The sequence below is a fragment of the Pangasianodon hypophthalmus genome, chromosome 9 (genome assembly GCF_027358585.1).
Source record: "Pangasianodon hypophthalmus isolate fPanHyp1 chromosome 9, fPanHyp1.pri, whole genome shotgun sequence".
Taxonomy (NCBI): domain Eukaryota; kingdom Metazoa; phylum Chordata; class Actinopteri; order Siluriformes; family Pangasiidae; genus Pangasianodon; species Pangasianodon hypophthalmus.
The window spans coordinates 3,708,002-3,727,196 of record NC_069718.1 but is presented as its reverse complement, the minus strand read 5'-3'; the positions used below and the strand labels follow the sequence as shown (position 1 = coordinate 3,727,196).

The 19,195-nt window shown below is 36.2% G+C and overlaps 1 protein-coding gene and 1 long non-coding RNA gene across 2 annotated transcripts; both read right to left on the bottom strand.

The window, feature by feature from the left end:
• Positions 1–1,031: 1,031 nt before the first annotated feature.
• Positions 1,032–18,759, bottom strand: LOC117598063 (CD276 antigen homolog). The gene is made up of 5 exons (XM_053236748.1): positions 18,656–18,759; positions 4,247–4,334; positions 3,786–4,139; positions 2,974–3,009; positions 1,032–2,505 (listed from the first exon to the last, which is right to left on the bottom strand). The coding sequence occupies exons 2-5, from the start codon at positions 4,293–4,295 to the stop codon at positions 2,420–2,422; spliced, it is 525 nt and encodes a 174-aa protein (XP_053092723.1). The 5' UTR covers positions 4,296–4,334; positions 18,656–18,759; the 3' UTR covers positions 1,032–2,419.
• On the bottom strand, positions 16,538–18,649 carry LOC128318819 (uncharacterized). Its single transcript, XR_008302265.1, has 2 exons — positions 18,455–18,649; positions 16,538–16,915 (listed from the first exon to the last, which is right to left on the bottom strand). It is a non-coding gene; the product is annotated as an uncharacterized LOC128318819 (long non-coding RNA).
• Positions 18,760–19,195: the final 436 nt, after the last annotated feature.

The window sequence follows — 19,195 nt, the reverse complement described above, 5'->3', positions numbered from 1 at the left end:
AGAAGCAAGTCTCCTGAAGAATTGGGTCAAGTTCTCCAAGTGACAGAAAAACTTCCCAGTGGATTTCCTTATAAAACTGTAAAACAGGCAAAGGGGCAAAACTGTGGAGCCTGATAGCTAATAAAAGTATTTGAATCTGATATACATTTCAAATATTAGTAAAATATTTAAATTAAATTAGATTAAATATTTTTCTGTGGTGTATTTGATAAATGTACATTTTGTCAGTGTTTTTTTCTGTGATTTGAATTAAACAAATATTGACTCGAGTTTATTACTGGTTGATTTTTTATTTTTAAAAGCAGTTTAATGTTTCTATACAGGATCTATACAGTACTATATATATATATATATATATATATATATATATATATATATATATATATATATATACAGATACAGTATATATATATATATATATATATATATATATATATATATATTTATATATATAAAATAAATTTACAAATAAAATATTTACAGATTTCATATTATTTTTTCTGTTGAAGACCTTTGTGTGATTTATGAACAATAAGAATAATGAACAGCAATCAGGGGAAAATGCATTTAACAGAAAATCACACAGGTCTTCAACAGTAAAAACAGTGCATTTCCACAGAGTTCCCTGAAAACATGCAGGTGTGTGGACTGGCTACTCTAAACTGCCCCTTGGTGTGAATGAGGATGTGAATATGTGCTTCTATGAGGCCTTGTGAGGGACTGACATTCAGTTTAGGGTGTTTTCCTGCCTTGTGCTCTGTTTTCCTGGGAAAGACTCTGGATCCACTGCGACCCTGACCAGGAAAAAATGTTCACTGAAGATGATGATGAATTTAAAAGAGTCTAACAGTGATATTAGTGATGTAATTTAAGTTATGTACTTTCAGTGATGTACTTGATTCATGGAAATATAAAGTCAGTATACATTCTCTTTTGAAGTAAGAATATAAAAGAAGGAGTGTAAAGCTGGTGTGAGTAACATCCCTGTTGATATTTTAAAAATATGGTCACATGTTGATTAAGCTCGCACATTATTCCTTGTTCAGCAAAGTGCCTTTATTAGCAAAAGTGATTATATACAGCATCAGTAACAATAACACTTACAGTCATGGATATCACTTACAGTCATTGCAGTTTAACAGCAAACCCTGAGAATAATACTTCAACTGTGATGTAGGAAAACTTCTAACAGGTTAGCTTGTGTAATGAAGCTAATGAAATTAAGTGTCTATGTAGCTGTCGGACAGCACTGCCAAAAGCAATATCATCAAACCATCTGCAACAAAAATGTAACTTGTGTCACTACACCTTATTAAGCAGTACAGAAGATAGATTCAATATACGTTCTTATATCTTCCAGTTATGTTTAAAACTGGTCCAAAAAAATTTGTGTTTGTGTACAACTCATTGTTGTGCAGCTATGTAAAGAGTAGGAAGCTATTTGGGATTTGGCCTTAGCTATGTACACTTTTTCCATGTCTGAAATGGCATCCTACTGTTCCCACAGGTCACAATAAACAAGTCACATTAGAGCTGTGCATCATGACTGGGCTCCAGTGGCATCCAACAAAAAAGTCACAAGCATCAAATGTTTTTACACATTGGCCAGAAATGAGGTTCACTTCCCAATAATCACTTCTTCTGTTATTTCTCCAGGAAGAGATCATAGCTCACCCTGTTTTCTATTTTTTCTACTGGCTAACACTTTCTAAATGCAGGTTTGTCTACAGTGAGGGTTATAAACTAGTTTTCATTTTATTTATGTTAACTAGTTAACTACTTAAAAACAGCTGATGTTAGTTTTTTTGCTGTGTCTTGCTATTTTAATCTTTTATACTGTTGAATTCTGGATTCTAATTGATGATATAAAATGCTCTGTAACAGCAGCTCTGACAGAAGTTCAGCTGCAAATCACCATTTTATATTAATCTGTTGTTTATGTAGGGACAATTTCTTGATATTTATGGAAGGAATCTCCAGTCAGAGTTGTAAGTCAGAGGTAAAACTAACTTTAAGTTTTCTGACTGACTCCCACCTTTCATTCTGAAGGTCTTAAGCCCACAAAATGGCTCCACATCAGCATTTCAGGATAAGAGCGACTGGGTTATGTGGGGGGCCCAGTCACCAGACGCTTGCCTGTGGCCTGGCTCCAGGGCTGGGTTCCCGTAACCCTAAAGTGGACAGGGTACATTTCTTTTCTCTCTTTCCTGTACCTTTTATGGGGGTCATTAGGATTGATCTTTGTCTGACCCTCCCTATATGCTTGGGCTCTGACCTTCTGAAAGATAACACACAGACTGACAGGAGGTTGTGTATTCAAGCAGGCGAACAGAACAACACAAAAACATAACACTTCCACCATGTGGTGCTGGAGGCATAAAGACACAGTCCTGTGCACAGCTCTAATTCACACTCAGGTTTACGCAAAGAAGAACTGGAGGAGTAAACATGATATGAGGGACAAGACCATGATCGGTGGGTGAGGACACTTCATTCCTGCATCATCTGGAGAAAAGCAGAAATTTAAAAATTATTTTATCTAGTTTAGCTAGAACATTTTCCACATAAAGTCTAAGCAGTGAGGTTTACAACCAAAATCAAACAATATACATGTATATATACAGAGGCGGGTGACAAATTAAAGGAAAAACTGGTGACTCTGTTATAATTTTGCTGGTATGGTTTGTGTCCACTCGCCCTTCACAGAGAAACATCACTGCAACTCAATACTAATTTAAAGTCAGAACCACATGTGGCTGTGATGGTCAGGTGTCCACATACGTTTGGCCACGTAGTGTATAATTAACTAAGGTCAAAAATTTCATGGAAAATTAAAAACAAAAATAACAAAAAAATGAAGTAGAGGGAGCAAAAAAGCCCAGTGCACTTAACATCCTGAAATAAATGGAGTTATTGGTTGTATAAGAAATTAAATCTGCTTTGCAGGTAATGAAACACACAAGTGTATCTCACCTGTGGGAATTTCAGTTTTCTTTTCAGGAGGTTTTTCTGTAATGGGAAAAAAACATTATTCTATCATCTTGGTACATTCATAGCTCTTTTGTGTGTACTCTCCTCAATGATGCTAAAGTGATTTACTCTGTAACTGTAGATCAGGAACACGTGTAGGTCAGGCTCACTGCTAACGTAGCTCAGTGTTTACATTCACAATCTTTCACTCCAGGACTGTTTTAACACACCTTTATTAAACCACCCTCTCCACTAAAATAAACAAGATTGTCTTAACTCTGCAATGTTTCACATTATTAATACTATAACTAAAATGTGATTACTATATAAAGTTATAATATTTCACAGTAACGTCAACTGAATATTTTGACAACCAATGAATAGCACTGAAATAGTATTTCAAAGGGAACACATTGTACAAATAACCAAGAAAATAATTTCAGCTACACAGTTCCTGCTATCTGGGGTAAAGACATTCTGATTTAAAAATCTAGTGCACACTCGTGTAATGAAAATTATTTAGATTTAAAGTTGTGAGAGAACGTGTACAAGTGTGTGATGAAACAGAAATTCACAGATGGTCAGGTGTTCTCTGTTCTCCTCTCTCAGTCTAACACACACATGAAGAGCTTTGTAATTAGCTGTTCAGTGCGGAAGTTCTCAACTAGGACTGAAAACACTGACATTATCTTTAAATACGAACTGCTTTTGTTATACAGTAAGCTTAGTGCCTTTCCAATCATTCAATATGTCCAGCTTTGTTTTCTGATGTGTGTAACAGTCAGTGTGTGTTCTACTGACACTAACTCACTTACCCTGGACTGAGAGTTTAACACGGCTGATATCTTCTCTTTTTGTCATGATAGATCTCTTGGAGCGTCTCACTATCTGGTAGCTCGTGTAGACACCTTCATCATTAAGTGTCAGATTGCGCAACACCAAGGAACAGTTCCCCTTACGCAGCTCTTCCTCAGGGACGTCCACACGGCCCTCATATCCCTCACCCTGATAGCTCTCCTTACCCAAAACATGCTCAAACACAATCTCAGATTTGATGGACCACCTAATATGCGGTGTTTCAGTGCCTACACGCTGCAGTTCACACAGCAGGACAGCTGTAGACCCCACTTGGCCAGATACAGTGATCTCAGCTTCTGCAGAGAGGAGGCCTGAGATGGGAAAATTTTAATCTAGATTACTTTCAGCACCTTTTAGCCAGTGATCTTATGTTAATAGCCTTAATGTTTCATCTGTTTTATAACAAAAAGTTACTTACTCACACACATGGAACCCAATACGATGCAAATGGAAAAAACGGAGGTCATGATGCCCTGATACTGTCTGGAGGAGTGTGTGGAAATTTTCTAAAACAAGAAAAGGCAGGAAAACGAAAAAAAATAATAAATTGAATTTCAACAGGTAATAGAGTGCTTCTTGGTATTTATCAATAATTTATTAATATATATATATTTTTTTTAATTTATACTATAAAATTTAATTCCACAGTGGCAAATACTTATTAAATATATTTAATTAATTTAGTATATAATATATAAAAAAATATTGTTGGAAGAAAAAAATCTACATTGGCGTGACAGCTGCAGCATGCTAATCAGTATCATCTTCTCCAACGAGTCTTTCCTATAGCAATCATACATCAAATATCCTTGACCATCAAACACAGATAAAATTTAATTGAAGGAAATGTATAAGGGCTCTATATGTACACCACTGTACCTGCATGCTATAAAACCTGTTTGAGGTTCTAATTAGGTTAAACATTTACAGCTAATTTATTTAATCTTATAGCCTGAATAATCAAATACAGTTAATAGTAATAATAAGTGCATTTATTTTCTCTACAGCATACAATTGTTTTAAGGTAAAACATAACAATACTGATATAATAAAAATGAAAATAAACAGAAAAATATCTCTCCTACTTAATACTGTAGGCCTGTAGGATACATCACGCCCCAAAACAACAAGCTAGCGCTGTGATGGCGTTCTGTATATGATGATAAATAATGATAATAAATAAAGTCTGTGTTGTTCACGTTTCTCTACAACTGTTTAAACCACAGCTCCATCATGCTGGCTCATAACACCTTCCAAACATTTTCACTTTTACTCTCAAACTGTATATACTCTAAAAATACAGTCTGAGAAACTGCTGCAAATTTTCCAGAGAAATGTCATTTTCCTTGCTTCCTCTTTTTCTTTTTTTCCCTTTATGAACTCCAGAATTATTGGCACCCTTCTGCAGATTAGAAGAAATACTGTATAAAATAAACAGCACACAGCTATTTAAGTTTTCTATTCACAGTTCTTGTTGACTTTTGCTGAATTTATGTAGAAATACAGTTCATTGGATGTATATTGGCAATGATTTGTACAGTGTATATATTTTGAAGGTTTTTTAATACAATATTTACAAATTAAAATATGCTACAGATACATATGAACTACTCCACCTGTTTAAAATGAGCGTTTCTAATTTGAGAATTGCCATCTTTAGGAATATTCAGTAGAATATGCATACAGTAAAAACAGCAGGTGCCGAGACACACATGTTTTTTAACCAGTGTCTACATTAAAGCTTAGCCAAAGAAGCTGCACAACTAAAGCCCATTTTTAAAATATTTACACACACTAGATGTTGGAGTCATTCCTGTGGCAGTATTATTATTATTGGCCTCTGGGTGGCAGTAGACTCAAGAGGATAAATTAATCACAAGTGCGTAGCAAGTCAGGAGATTGGGAGTGGGGAGAGGCACACAGTGTTTCTGCCTGTGTTGTGGACCTTGGTGTGTGTATGTGCATGTGGGAATATGTAACCCTTTTTGGATAAAATAAAAAAAAGACAATGTACACAAAAAGGATTTGGATTTATTGCAGGTGTTAATTACTTGCTTACTCTTAATACAGTAGACTCTTTCTTTTCCAAGTCAAAACTCAATGACATTTCCATGTTAAAACAGAGTAACTGTATAATCAAAATGCCCCTAAGAGTGTCAAAATAAAGAATTTGAAGAATAATTTCAGTAAATGTTTTAGTTTATGAATCCGCAAATTAGTGTAGTAAATATATTTTTTAAATAAACCAGTTTTTTTTTTTTTTAGAAACAGGCCAACTATTTTATATAACTAAACAGAAAGCAGAAGTTTCAGGAGTCTGACAGTCCACACATTAAAGCCTACTGTTCAAGTGCAGCTTGTTTTTCTACCATCAGAAGGTCAGATTTCACTAACGACTCTTACTTCCTCAGGTACTGTGTGAGCGTGATAAGGCAGTACACACCCTTTCTCAGTTTTTTACTTCACATGTTTATTTCTTAGCTTTAGTTGATGTTAGTTAGTACTTAGTATGAGGTTTATTATCCTTGCTGGTCAGTAAGACAGGAGAAATAGGCTAGAGGCTTTTTGAAAAGAAACACACAGGTTGTCTATGAATAAATAACCCCTGGGAGGAGTTTTCCTGTTCAAATGAGGCCACAGTGAGGGTGTGCACAACAGAGAACAACAGTCTTAACAAGAAGGTGAATCATGAGCATGCCTATTTGTGCAGAATAAATAGCCATTGCATGTTTAATACTTTATACAGGATACTTTATTATATAGTACATAACAATATTTACCCAGATCTGGCTTCTACACTGTAAATCTACAGACATCTTATATGATATCAGAAACAGGTTTATCTTATTATCATAAATCACCAGAAAATCATATTTTAGTGCTACAAGCATTTGAGTTTAAAATGTACAACGATTCGTGACTATTGGCACCATGTGAGAATAAACCTCATGAATCATCATGCTGTGCTTGTTAGGCTATTATACAAAAGCCCAGCTCTAATGATCTGTTCATCACCGCAGTGAAATGATAAAGCACAGGACACAGGATATAGTATAAGATCAGAGTGCTCTTTAAAAATAATAAAAAAACAGCTTTACCTTCAGTCACCCGATGTAGAGCTCGTCCAGAAATGCTTGAACTGCAAAAAGCAAGCGTTTACAGACAGATGGAGGAGGAGGAGCTCTGGCTGGGTGTCAGTTCTTCCTTCTCTAGATGTACAAGATATACTATACTATCTTATCTGCTTAGTAGGTGATTATTCCTCGTGGTGAGATAAAGAGTATTTTCACTTTCCATTGTAGCACATTATTCATAAACTAGAAGTCTAGAGAAGTCAAATCTAACACAAAGAAGTCGATTCTTTTCGTTTCGTTTCTTCCTTCTAGACTGCTGCATGTGTAGGGGTGGAGAACAGTGTGTGTAGGGATGGAGAACAGTGTCTGTAGGGATGGAGAACAGTGTGTGTAGGGATGGAGAACAGTGTCTGTAGGGATGGAGAACAGTGTGTGTAGGGGTGGAGAACAGTGTCTGTAGGGGTTTTTCTCTTTTCTGTAGGCAGCATACTCAGTGGAAAATACTGCCAAGTATATAGAGAGATTATAATATGAGAGTCAGGTTTGCCAAATGTGCTTAAACTTCGCCATTATGACATGAGATTTAATTATGAGGATGTGAAAAAAGGTCCTGTAGCCTACTGTAAGGTTGATTCAAGTTATAACCACTTACATCACACCTTGCATAAAATAGACAGCCAACATAACAGGAGGTCATTTAAAAATATATACATTTATTATTATTATTATTATTATTATTATTATTATTATTATCATTATTATTATTATTATTATCTGCAAATAATTATTTTAAAAAAATAATAATGGCATTTTTGATAGACATTTGCATTAGGAATTAGTCATACAGATCAGGATTATGAATGATTATTATTCACCAAAAATTCCACTGCAGAAGGTGAATAAAAATGAAACAGGTGTAGGCATGAGGACCAAACTCTCTTCTCTGAGCTAGATTGGAGGCTGTAATATCTACTAGCATATTTATTATAATAATAATAATATTAATAATAATAGTAACAATAATAACAATAATAATAATAATAATAATAATTATCATTATTATGTATTTCTTTAGCACATTTCATACAAAAAAGCAGTTCAAAGTGTTTAACAAAATGACAACTATATAAAAAACTAAAAGGTTAAATAGCACAGGATATAGTATTTAATACAAGAAAAGCTTAAATAGAACATTAAAAGATATATTGGATATTGCATTTATATCCTAATCTAACTGCCATTTTTCTCCAACTCAAGCTGTACAGTCTTGTGTTGACTTGTACCTTGTAACCTTTAGGTTGTGCTAACCATTTTATTAGTGCCAGGGTCCCCAGGTGAAACCCAGGGCCCCAACCAAGAGCAGACATTCAGAGGCACTTTCGAAGGAGGGGACTGTGTGTGTGTGTTTATGTATATACACATATACATACAGTTCTGTGCAAAAGTCTTAGGCACATGCAAAGAAATGCTGTAAAGCAAAGATGCCTTCAAAAATAATTAAATTAAATGTTTCTACATTAAAAAAATACTATAAAGAGCAGTAAACAAAGTCAATATTTGGTGTGACGATCCTTCGCTTTAAAATAAAGCAGTATCTGAGGTGCAGTGTGTGCAGTTTTATAAGGAAATGAGCTGGAAGTGTTACTGAGCATCTTGCAGAAGCAGCCACAGTTCTTCTGGAGACTTTGACTGTCGACTCGCTTCTTATTTCTGCAGCGAAACCCAGCAGCCTTCATTATGTTTTTATCTGAAAAGTGTCTCTTATGGAATCTGCTGCTTTCTTTACTGACATACAAACATTTTTCTGGAACATTTCATTTTGTGCTGGAAAACTAATGTTTGGAATTTTAAAATGTTTTTGTACTGAATCAATAATGTAGAAGTCAGAAAATAAACATCTATAACAAAGTTTGTACTAAAAAAAAATAAGGTGGCTAAGACTTCTGCACGGTACTGTATATATATACACACACACACACACACACACACACACACACACACACACACACACACACACACACACACACACACACACACACCGATCAGCCATAACATTATGACCACCTGTCTAATATTGTGTTTGTCCCCCTTTTGCTGCCAAAACAGCCCTGACCCGTCGAGGCATGGACTCCACTAGATCCCTGAAGGTGTGCTGTGGTATCTGGCACTAAGACGTTAACAGCAGATCCTTTAAGTCCTGTAAGTTATGAGATGCGGCCTCCATGGATCGGACTTGATGGCCAGCACACCCCACAGATTTTCGATTGGATTGAGATCTGGGGAATTTGGAGGCCAAGTCAACACCTTGAACTCTTTGTCATGTTCCTCGAACCATTCCTGAACAATTTTTACAGTGTGGCAGGGAGCATTATCCTGCTGAAAGAGGTCACTTCCATTAGGGAATACCGTTGCCATGAAGGGGTGTACCTGGTCTGGAACAATGTTTAGGTAGGTGGTACGTGTCAAAATAACATCCACATGAATGCCAGGACCCGAAGTTTCCCAGCAGAACATTGCCCAGAGCATCACACTGCCTCCGCCAGTTTGCGTTCTTCCCATAGTGCATGCCGGTGCCATCTCTTCCCCAGGTAAACGATGCACACGCACCTGGCTTTTTCCTGTTTCCAACACATCAACTTCGAGAACCGACTGGTCACTTGCTGCCTAATATATCTCAACCCTTGACAGGTGCTATTGTAACGAGATAATCAATATTATTCACTTCACCTGTCAGTGGTCATAATGTTATGGCTGATCGGTGTGTGTATATATGTATATATATATATATATATATATATATATATATATATATATATATATATATATGTATGTATATGTGTGTGTGTGTGTGTGTTTTTAAAAATTCATTACTCAAGACAGCATTTTCAGAGACAGTACAAAAGCACATTACAAAAGCATCACAGCTCATTTCGGTGAACAAATTACAGGAAGTATTCATATATTTAACTGAGTGGCAGGATGTGGGATGTGGTTGGCTGTCGAAACTGCAGAGGCACTAAAGCATTTTTATCTTCAAGTCAGAAACAGTCCCAGTTAGATGTTAGTATACATATACTGTATGTTGCATATTAGTTTAGTTTAATTTATTCATAAAGCACATTTAAAAACAACTGAAGTTGAAACCAAAGTGATATACAAGTAGTATAAAACAGATCTATACACAAAACATTTAACAATACAAAATACTGGTAGACAAATGGAAATTTTACAGCCTCAGACTGAATTAGAAGATAAAGAATAAAAGCGAGTCTTCAAGGATTTGAACATAGCAATAGAGGAGGATAATCTTATACGAAACTATTCCAGGGCCTGGGACCGAGAAAGCCCGGTCACGCTTGGCTTTTTCTAACATGAACGTGGGACTGGAAGGAGTAATTGACCTGATGACTGAAGAGATCTTGAGGCAGTATATGGAGTAAGAAGATCACATATATACTGTGGAGCAAGCCCATGCAAACCTTTAAAGAATACAAATAGTAAAGCTTTAAACTCAATGCAGAAATTAACTGGTAGCCAGTAAAGAAAGGGAAGCACCGGAGTAATGTGCTCACGCTTCCTGGTGCCAGGAAGTCTGGCCAGTGCTAATCTGCTCATCAAAACAAAATTGTTGCTATTCCACCTCCATGACCTGCAGTTCTTGAAGTATTAAAAAACAGGCAGTCTGAAGGAGGGAGTTCCTTTAGGGCCGTAGAGTCACCAGGGCAGAGCCAGGTCTCCGTCACAAATAAAAAATCCAGAGCATGAGTGGTGAAAAAGTAATTTAAAAGAAATGATTTACTGGACAAGGACCTAGCATTTATTAGAGCAAATTTAACAGGGCGGTCCATAGTACGCACTGGGTCTGATACGGTATTATTTGTTGGTAGATATTCCAGTGATGTGAGGTTGTAGAAGTTAGTTCCTCCATTTCCAGCACTTGATCTAGAGCGAAAGCGGCGAAAAGGAGACCAGATGGCCAATATTTGATCATCAATCGAATCAATGTGTCGGGGAGAATGGCAGAACAATGTTTGCGTTTAGAGCTGCGATGGACATAGCCTGAGTGATGAGCAATTCCCAAGTCGACACAGGTTTTATAAACTTCAACTGGCAGGAGCGATGAAGAATTCCAACGATAAAGCTCTGCAGATGAGTAGCGATAATCCATTGCGATAAAAACACACAACCATGAACAACGCATCTTTCTGCCCCGTCTACACAACCATACTGAGAAACGTGTTAGCCTGAACACCACAGGACCACCTAGAAAACCATCGGGTAGGAAAAAGAGCAAACAGGTAAAGGATGCCCCAAACTTTTAAGACCCAATGGAGAATAGTAAGCAATAAACCAGTAAGAAAGTGGAAACTTACCCACGGGTCTATATGCAACAGACTAGGGGCAACCAGGGTGCGGAAAGCTCATGGTAGGCAAGTGCAGGACAGGGAAAAAATTATGAGAAAATAAATAAATAAATAAATATGTCCACATGAATATGAGCTATGTAATCCTCATATACAGGGTGCAAATTCACAGTGTCCAGGTGTATAATTCCAAAGACAAAGACAAACAAGTAACAACAAAACACCGGAAAACAGCAGCAGACAGACATGCCAACGTTCACCCAAACCGGAAGTGTATTAAATGTTGATCTGCACTGTAGATTAAAAATATATATTGCACATTCATGTATAACTAAACAATTAAATTTGCCCTGAGTTTACCACTGTAACACTTAAATCCACTGATATCAGGCGCTTTTGGTGTGCTGTGAGGGTTGGCATATACAGTAAAGTGATGCAGATAACCAGAGATAGTTATGCTAATATTGCTTATCTGTTGTGGAAAATAACCTGTAGACACTAGTTGTGATACTTTTGGGCTGTAGCCATGTGCCTTAGCCATTTGTCAGGGTTACCATGAGAGCTTTTTGTGGCTATGAAAATCATCCTGATGACTGTAAAATTGTTAACACATTTTGTCAATAGCCGAGTTTATGGTCCCCATATGTATACAGGGTTTAATGTAATGCCACTATGTGTATCTGTATATTTTTAGTGATCCACAAATCTGTCTGTCTGCCAATCATGTGACAGCTGTTTAATGTATAAAATCAGGCAGATGCACATCAGGAGCTTCAGCAACTCTTTAGAGTTTACACAGAATGGTGCGAAAAACCAAAACCATCCACTGAGCAGCAGTTGTGTGTGGAAAAGCCTTGTTGCTGAGAGAAGACAGAGGAGAATGGCCAGCGTGGTTCGCACTGACTGGAAGGCTACAGTAACTCAAATAACCACTCTTTATTCTTTTTGGGTTTCACTTCTGTCAGCCAAGAACGGGACTCTGAGGCTCCATGGACACAGACTCACCCAGACTGGACAGGTAAAGATTTCACAAATGTAGAGCAACTAGTGATTTTTCTGCTATTGTAGTGAGTGTAGAAATCCCTTTACTTACCTGTTCAGTAAGACTGGAGGACATGCAGATGTGTGTTTCTGTGTTCAGATGCAGCTGTAAACTACGGTCAGACAATCTGTGTTCACTGTTCCTCCATGTCACTTTAAATTACTCAAAGCTGTCTAACATTGAGAAAACACCATACTGGATGCTACTGATTATCAGATATATTAGTACTGACAGATCCAAGGAGCCAAAACTGATGCAGCATTCTCACATTGATATAACTGAAAAAGTTGAAGTGACACAACACTGATCTTTGCAGGTTATTGTCAATACTTTATGTATTCTGCTTGGTGGTGCTCAGTAGGCCTTGTTTTTTTTTTAATTCAGTCATATTAATAACAGACCCATTAGGAAACATATTTAGGGAACTAAAACTGAAGTAAACACATTTTTAGTCCCTTTACTAACACATGATTAGTTCCTTATTGTGGAGAAGTGATCTGTACAGCAGTGGTTAGACAGAATAACATTCACACAACCTTTGAGGAACTGCTCATTGCCACACAGTTGCTTATTTCATTTTAGTTTCAGAACTACACCCACACTTAAAACCACATTTACTTAAGACGACTAAGTGCCAGAGAATTTAGTCTGAAGGCCTTCTGTACTTAGAAGTACAGTCATGAGAAAAAGAAAGCATACACTCCTTCAATTCTGTGTTTTAATTTATCAGGGCCTAAATAACAATTGTGATTCTCACCATTTTCTATAAGCAAACAAATAACAGATTTCAACATGTAGTAATGTTTTTTCTAAAAGCAATCCTATACATACATGCACATAATAAATATAGCTCGTCAGTTTAAAACTTACACAGCCAGTGAGCACAAATTCTGCTTTATACTGTCTCTGAATATATGGTGTGTTTGGCAAATTTTGTGTTATTTTTTCCCTCTTGTGCAGTGGAACTATTATAATGCCCTCTTGAACAGTCATGCATTTAAAAAAAAAAAGGTGGTCATAAAAATCCCCTTACTCTACTGAGGTCATTGGTATAGGTGCTAGGTTTTTTATATATATATATTAGTATGCTCTTTCAGAGGCAGGTTTCCTGTGAAGCGTGTTTCATGTTCTTGTAAGTCACGTGGTTCAGTATCCGTTTACACTGAGGCTATTGTTTATAGTTACCCAGTGCAGTCAGGCAGTGACTGTTGACTGATAAGTACTGCAATAACAACGGTCACAAAGTACACATTATGCATCTGTCTTTTTTCTTTATAAAATAGAAATAGGTAAAACTACATTCTTTTTGTGTCTGAGTGTAGAAAAAGGGGCACAATTAAAATATTTCACTCAACTCCCTTGTTACACCAAGGCTGAATGTTTAATAACATGTATGGGATGTGCAGACATGGTCATAGTATGACTTTCGGTCTTGGCAAGTGTGTGCGCATGCTCACAATAATGTATGCAGGTGTTGAAACATGTCCCTTGGGTGGCTAGAAGGGGTGAAAGAGAACCAGGTATTTGCTTAATTTTTACATTTATTTCACACAGCTACAGATCAACAGCTTCACTTAATGTTTACATCAAACTTCAGAACAGGAAAACAAATGGGATCTCTGGGGATTTTTATGACCTCAGTCTCACACGCCAACGGTGCTGTCCAGTATGTGGGAAAGTTTAATTCGTAATCTTGCTCAGACATTCATGACTCACTTTAAGAGGGTGTTTCATATCCAGATGGTTAAAAAAAAAACCCTGCTGCATTTCTTAGACCTGCCAGATATAACAGCTTGTACAAAACTGAACCCAGACGCCAGATCATGGCATCTCTTCTGATTTTCTGACTGTACATGTATAAAAAACATTATAATGAATGATTCTGAATAATGATTTGAAATGTTACAAATTATAAAAAACTTCTTTTTTATAATAATGTATTTAGAGGTAGCATTAAGCAGAACTTGATCTTGATAGCTATATATAATATTTAAACAGAATGTATTAAAAAGGAAGTCAGAACGAGAGGCAGAAACCACTAGCTTGGTTACCAGAGCAGAACTGAGTGTTCCTGTAAGTCACGTGATTCCAGTATTTGTTCACACTGCAGCTTTGGTTTTTAGTTCCTCAGTGCAACCATGCAATATAATAATGGTGACTCTGATAGACATTGTAATGAAAACCATCACAGATGATACATTATGCATCTGTTTTTTCTATTAAAACAGAAATAGTCTGAGTGCAGAAGAAAGAGACATTTCTGAAAGAGTTGACTCTTCCCTTATTACCCCTAGGCTTATTGTTTAGTAAACACTGTGTGTATGTGTGTGTGTGTATATATATATATATATATATATTGAGTTGTTGAAGTAAATAAATGCAAAGGCTCTTGCTTTTGCTGTAATACTTTTTGGTAAAGATGTGTGTGTTGGTTGTTCAGGTGCTTTGCCTAGGTGGTTTGACTTAAAAATCCCCTGGTGGCATATTTTCCGAGCACGTGGGCAGGTTTTGCATGCTCGTTTAAGCAGAAGCTGAAATACTCCCCTTATCAACCTCTAACCTACTGCACTGCTCCTGTAAGGAACTTTTAATTGCGAGTTCTCTGATAAAATAAAACAAAAGAACTTACCATCTCTCATAAAGGACATCTATGTATCAGTCACATCTGCTGTATTTTATATACAGGGATATACTGATACTGAAGATACTGAGTATGTGTTCTGAGGCCAACACTGAGCTTAAGCACGAGATCAGATCTGACATTAGATGTTGTGATCCTTGAAGGAAAGACTTTGAGCACGTGTTATCATTGACTTGAACAGAGGACACAACTGGTCTTGTCACGATCATATGACGTTTTGCATAACTCAAGAACAGAGTTTTGATATAAGTAGATAGCATTAAAAAGAAATAATTGGGCTTGTGATTCCTTAATTTTTCTCAGTGAAAGAAGAGACCTTTAACTCGCACCTGTTTATTTACATTCTCCTCCTGGAAAATACAAAATGATATCAAAGTCAATTATCCCTTTAAATAAATTTCAAAAGATCTCAATACTGAGCCATTTAAAATATTTAACATAAAAACACTCACATTTACAGCTTTTATATACTAGAAACTTTAACGTTACCACAGATTACTTGAATTATCAACATACTGTGGCCCAAAATAGATACAAAACCGTATTATTTTGTTAACTAAAATATTGTTTGATTTTCTGAGGTTTTTATCTAGTAGTTTTGGCATTAAGCAGTGATTATAAATGCTTTTCATTAGGTTTTTATTTTTTGTTCTTAAACAAGCCTTGAATTTCACGGTAAACCATTTAACACTTAAAATTTATCAGAACATACATTACATATTTCTGTGCAACCACACAAACAGGTCTTGCCGGTCTGCTGACCTTCAGACCTGCTGACACTGGAAACAATTTTATTATACAGGTAGAGTGTAGCCCTAATGCCGATAATAATTCATGCTCATGTTAGCTACAGTATTAGACTTTTTACTGTGAGCATATGAACATTTCTACACTTGAAAACGAAAAAACAAAACTGCAAGTACTGTGTCGATTTGCATGAAATTAACCAGCACCACTGAACATACTAGATGAGGACCTCTGCTGGTTAAATGTGTTTAACTATATCCCAAACAGAAGAGAACTCAAAATAAAACTGAGTATGTTTCAGTTTTGCATTTATTTAATTGTAATATTTGTATATAATGTCTATTCTTTTTTTAATAATAAAAAAAAAGACTAGAATCACGTTCATTTGTGGATAACTGTGTGACAGAATGTGTAGTATTTATTCAGTTTGAAACGCTGGTAGCAAAAATGTCAGTCTTTCTCTTTCTTACCTGAAATCCCTCAATATATAATATATAATCCTTTATATTAGATTATTTTATAATAAATACTACCCTTCTAAAATGGCTGCCATCATGCGTCCATCTGCTCAAAGAGGAGGTTGTAAGAGATATTAAAGAACAGACAGTGGCGCCCTCTGCTGGTCATTCCCTTCCTAACCAAAAGAAACAGCAAAGTAAACAAGGTAGAGCTCCATCACAGCTGTCAATGTCTGCCTTCTTTATCCACTTCCTGTATTTCCATTTATACCACCAAGAGTCCAGGTGAAAAACTGTCCAACAACTCTGACACTGACACTCTGGATCACTCGGAGTAACCTGAAACGCTGCACTTTTGGACTCCAGTCATCACAAACTCAGTCTGATTGTTAGCATTTTTATTAAACATTTATCAGAGGAATCTAATGTAAGTATCTCAATTCCAAAAAAAGCAAAATGATTTCATTCAGACACATAAAATAAATACAATAATGTCAGTTTTAACATCGAGCTTATGATACAAACTCACACAGAAATCCTCAAGTGCTTCTATGTAACGATGTTCCTGGCCAGTGTGCAATTTCACAAACCTTTCGACTACAAATGATCAGTTTTTCAGAAGCAGGAAGTAAAAGGTTTGGAAGGAAATAACAATACATAGCAAATTTGCATTCATTAGCTTGAAACAACACAACACACGTGTGAGGTCAAACCCCAGCAGAACCAAGCTGTTACTTTTCCACAGACGAGGTATCTCAATCCTAAACAAGATGGGAGATGTAAAGAAAAACAAAGAAAAATAAGCTGAGAAATACAAAGAAAAACAAAGAAAACCGAGACGGGAGATGTAAAAAAAAAAAAAAAAACGAGATGGGAGATGTAAAGAAAAACTAAAAGAAAAACGAGATGGGAGATGTAAAGAAAAAACGAGATGGGAGATGTAAAGAAAAACGAGATGGGAGATATAAAGAAAAACTAAAAGAAAAACGAGATGGGAGATGTAAAGAAAAAACGAGATGGGAGATGTAAAGAAAAACGAGATGGGAGATATAAAGAAAAACTAAAAGAAAAACGAGATGGGAGATGTAAAGAAAAAACGAGATGGGAGATGTAAAGAAAAAACGAGATGGGAGATGTAAAGAAAAAACGAGATGGGAGATGTAAAGAAAAAACGAGATGGGAGATGTAAAGAAAAAACGAGATGGGAGATGTAAAGAAAAACGAGATGGGAGATATAAAGAAAAACTAAAAGAAAAACGAGATGGGGGATGTAAAAAAAAATGAGATGGGAGATGTAAAGAAAAACGAGATGGGGGATGTAAAAAAAAAAAAACGAGATGGGAAATGTAAAAAAAAAAAACGAGATGGGAGATGTAAAGAAAAAACGAGATGGGAGATGTAAAAAAAAAACGAGATGGGAGATGTAAAGAAAAAACGAGATGGGAGATGTAAAGAAAAAACGAGATGGGAGATGTAAAGAAAAAACGAGATGGGAGATGTAAAGAAAAAACGAGATGGGAGATGTAAAGAAAAAACGAGATGGGAGATGTAAAGAAAAAACGAGATGGGAGATGTAAAGAAAAACGAGATGGGAGATGTAAAAAAAAAAAAACGAGATAGGAGATGTAAAAAAAAAACCGAGATGGGAGATGTAAAAAAAAAAAAAAAAACCGAGATGGGAGATGTAAAAAAAAAAAAAAAACGAGATGGGAGATGTAAAAAAAAATGAGATAGGAGATGTAAAAAAAAAACGAGATGGGAGATGTAAAGAAAAACGAGATGGGAGATGTAAAAAAAAAAAAAAACGAGATGGGAGATGTAAAAAAAAAAAAACGAGATGGGAGATGTAAAAAAAAAAATGAGATGGGAGATGTAAAGAAAATAATTCACGCTACTGTATGAGTATATGTGACAATAAAGGAAAACTTCTTCTTCTACAAACTAAAGCCCAAAACCAGGGCAATTTATTCATAGACAGTGGGCCACATTAGCAAAGTAACCCAGTTTGGGTCTAAATTTATCCGATTAATCCTTTTCAAACCTACTGAGCAGCAACCTGTCACACAGAACTGTCATCATTAACCAACATGGCAGCAAAATAAGGAGCTGAGTTTAGTTCTGAGCTGAAAAACAAAGAGTTAATGACAGTTTAAAGAGTGCACATGATGTCCAGCTTCTCTTCCAGTACTGAAACATGATTAAAACATGTTTCTCATTAAATCTATTTCTATTCCTTGTGTGTTCACAGTACAGAAACACTTTCAAACATTGTCAGTATTGAAAAATCTGAATTACTTCACCATATGTAGAAGTTTTCTGGATTTCTTTTTCCTGACTCAGGTCCTGTGCTGCATTAAAAGCCTAGCTGCTCATCTGTTACGACGCTAAACTCCACAATCCACAACCGGAAGTGTGCATAAACATGTCAAGAAAGCAATGTTAAACACCTGAAAGACAATATAACGCTGTATTGCGTGGATAAAATAAGGATATTTTCCTACCTCAGTCGATGACAGAGCGACAACAGTCTTTACAATGACTTTACACTTTTTAGCATTGATGCTAACTCCCCCAGCTGTAGGGTAACCCCCCTCCCCCAAGAGAAACGACGTCATGACGTCACAACGAACTAATTTGCATATCACGTTGAAGAAGCAGGAAGTAAAAGGTTTGGAAGGAAATAACAATACATAGCAAATTTGCATTCATTAGCTTGAATCAACACAACACACGTGTGAGGTCAAACCCCAGCAGAACCAAGCTGTTACTTTTCCACAGACGACGTATCTCAATCCTAAACAAGCTGGGAGATGTAATCGCGAACTAATTTACATATCAATTTGTAAACATGTGCAGACAGCACAAGACTGTACAATGGCTACAGCGCCGACCAGTACACAGTTCTGTTTAAACGTGACCTAGTGACAATAGTGCAAATATTACAAGAGTACGATACAAGTGGCTGAAATAGTGTAAACATAAGAGTAGCAGCCTATGTACAGTAATAAGTATTTGTAGCAGCATAAACATGTGCAAAAACT

What these genes read in the sequence shown, in the direction of transcription:
- LOC117598063 (XM_053236748.1), bottom strand. Translation starts at nt 4,295, where the DNA reads ATGACCTCCGTTTTTTCCATTTGCATCGTATTGGGTTCCATGTGTGTG. An exon ending in ATTGGGTTCCATGTGTGTGA is followed by an intron (nt 4,140 to 4,246) that starts GTAAGTAACTTT and finishes TTCCCATCTCAG; the next exon opens with GCCTCCTCTCTGCAGAAGCT. An exon ending in GAAAACTGAAATTCCCACAG is followed by an intron (nt 2,506 to 2,973) that starts GTGAGATACACT and finishes GCTTTTCTCCAG; the next exon opens with ATGATGCAGGAATGAAGTGT.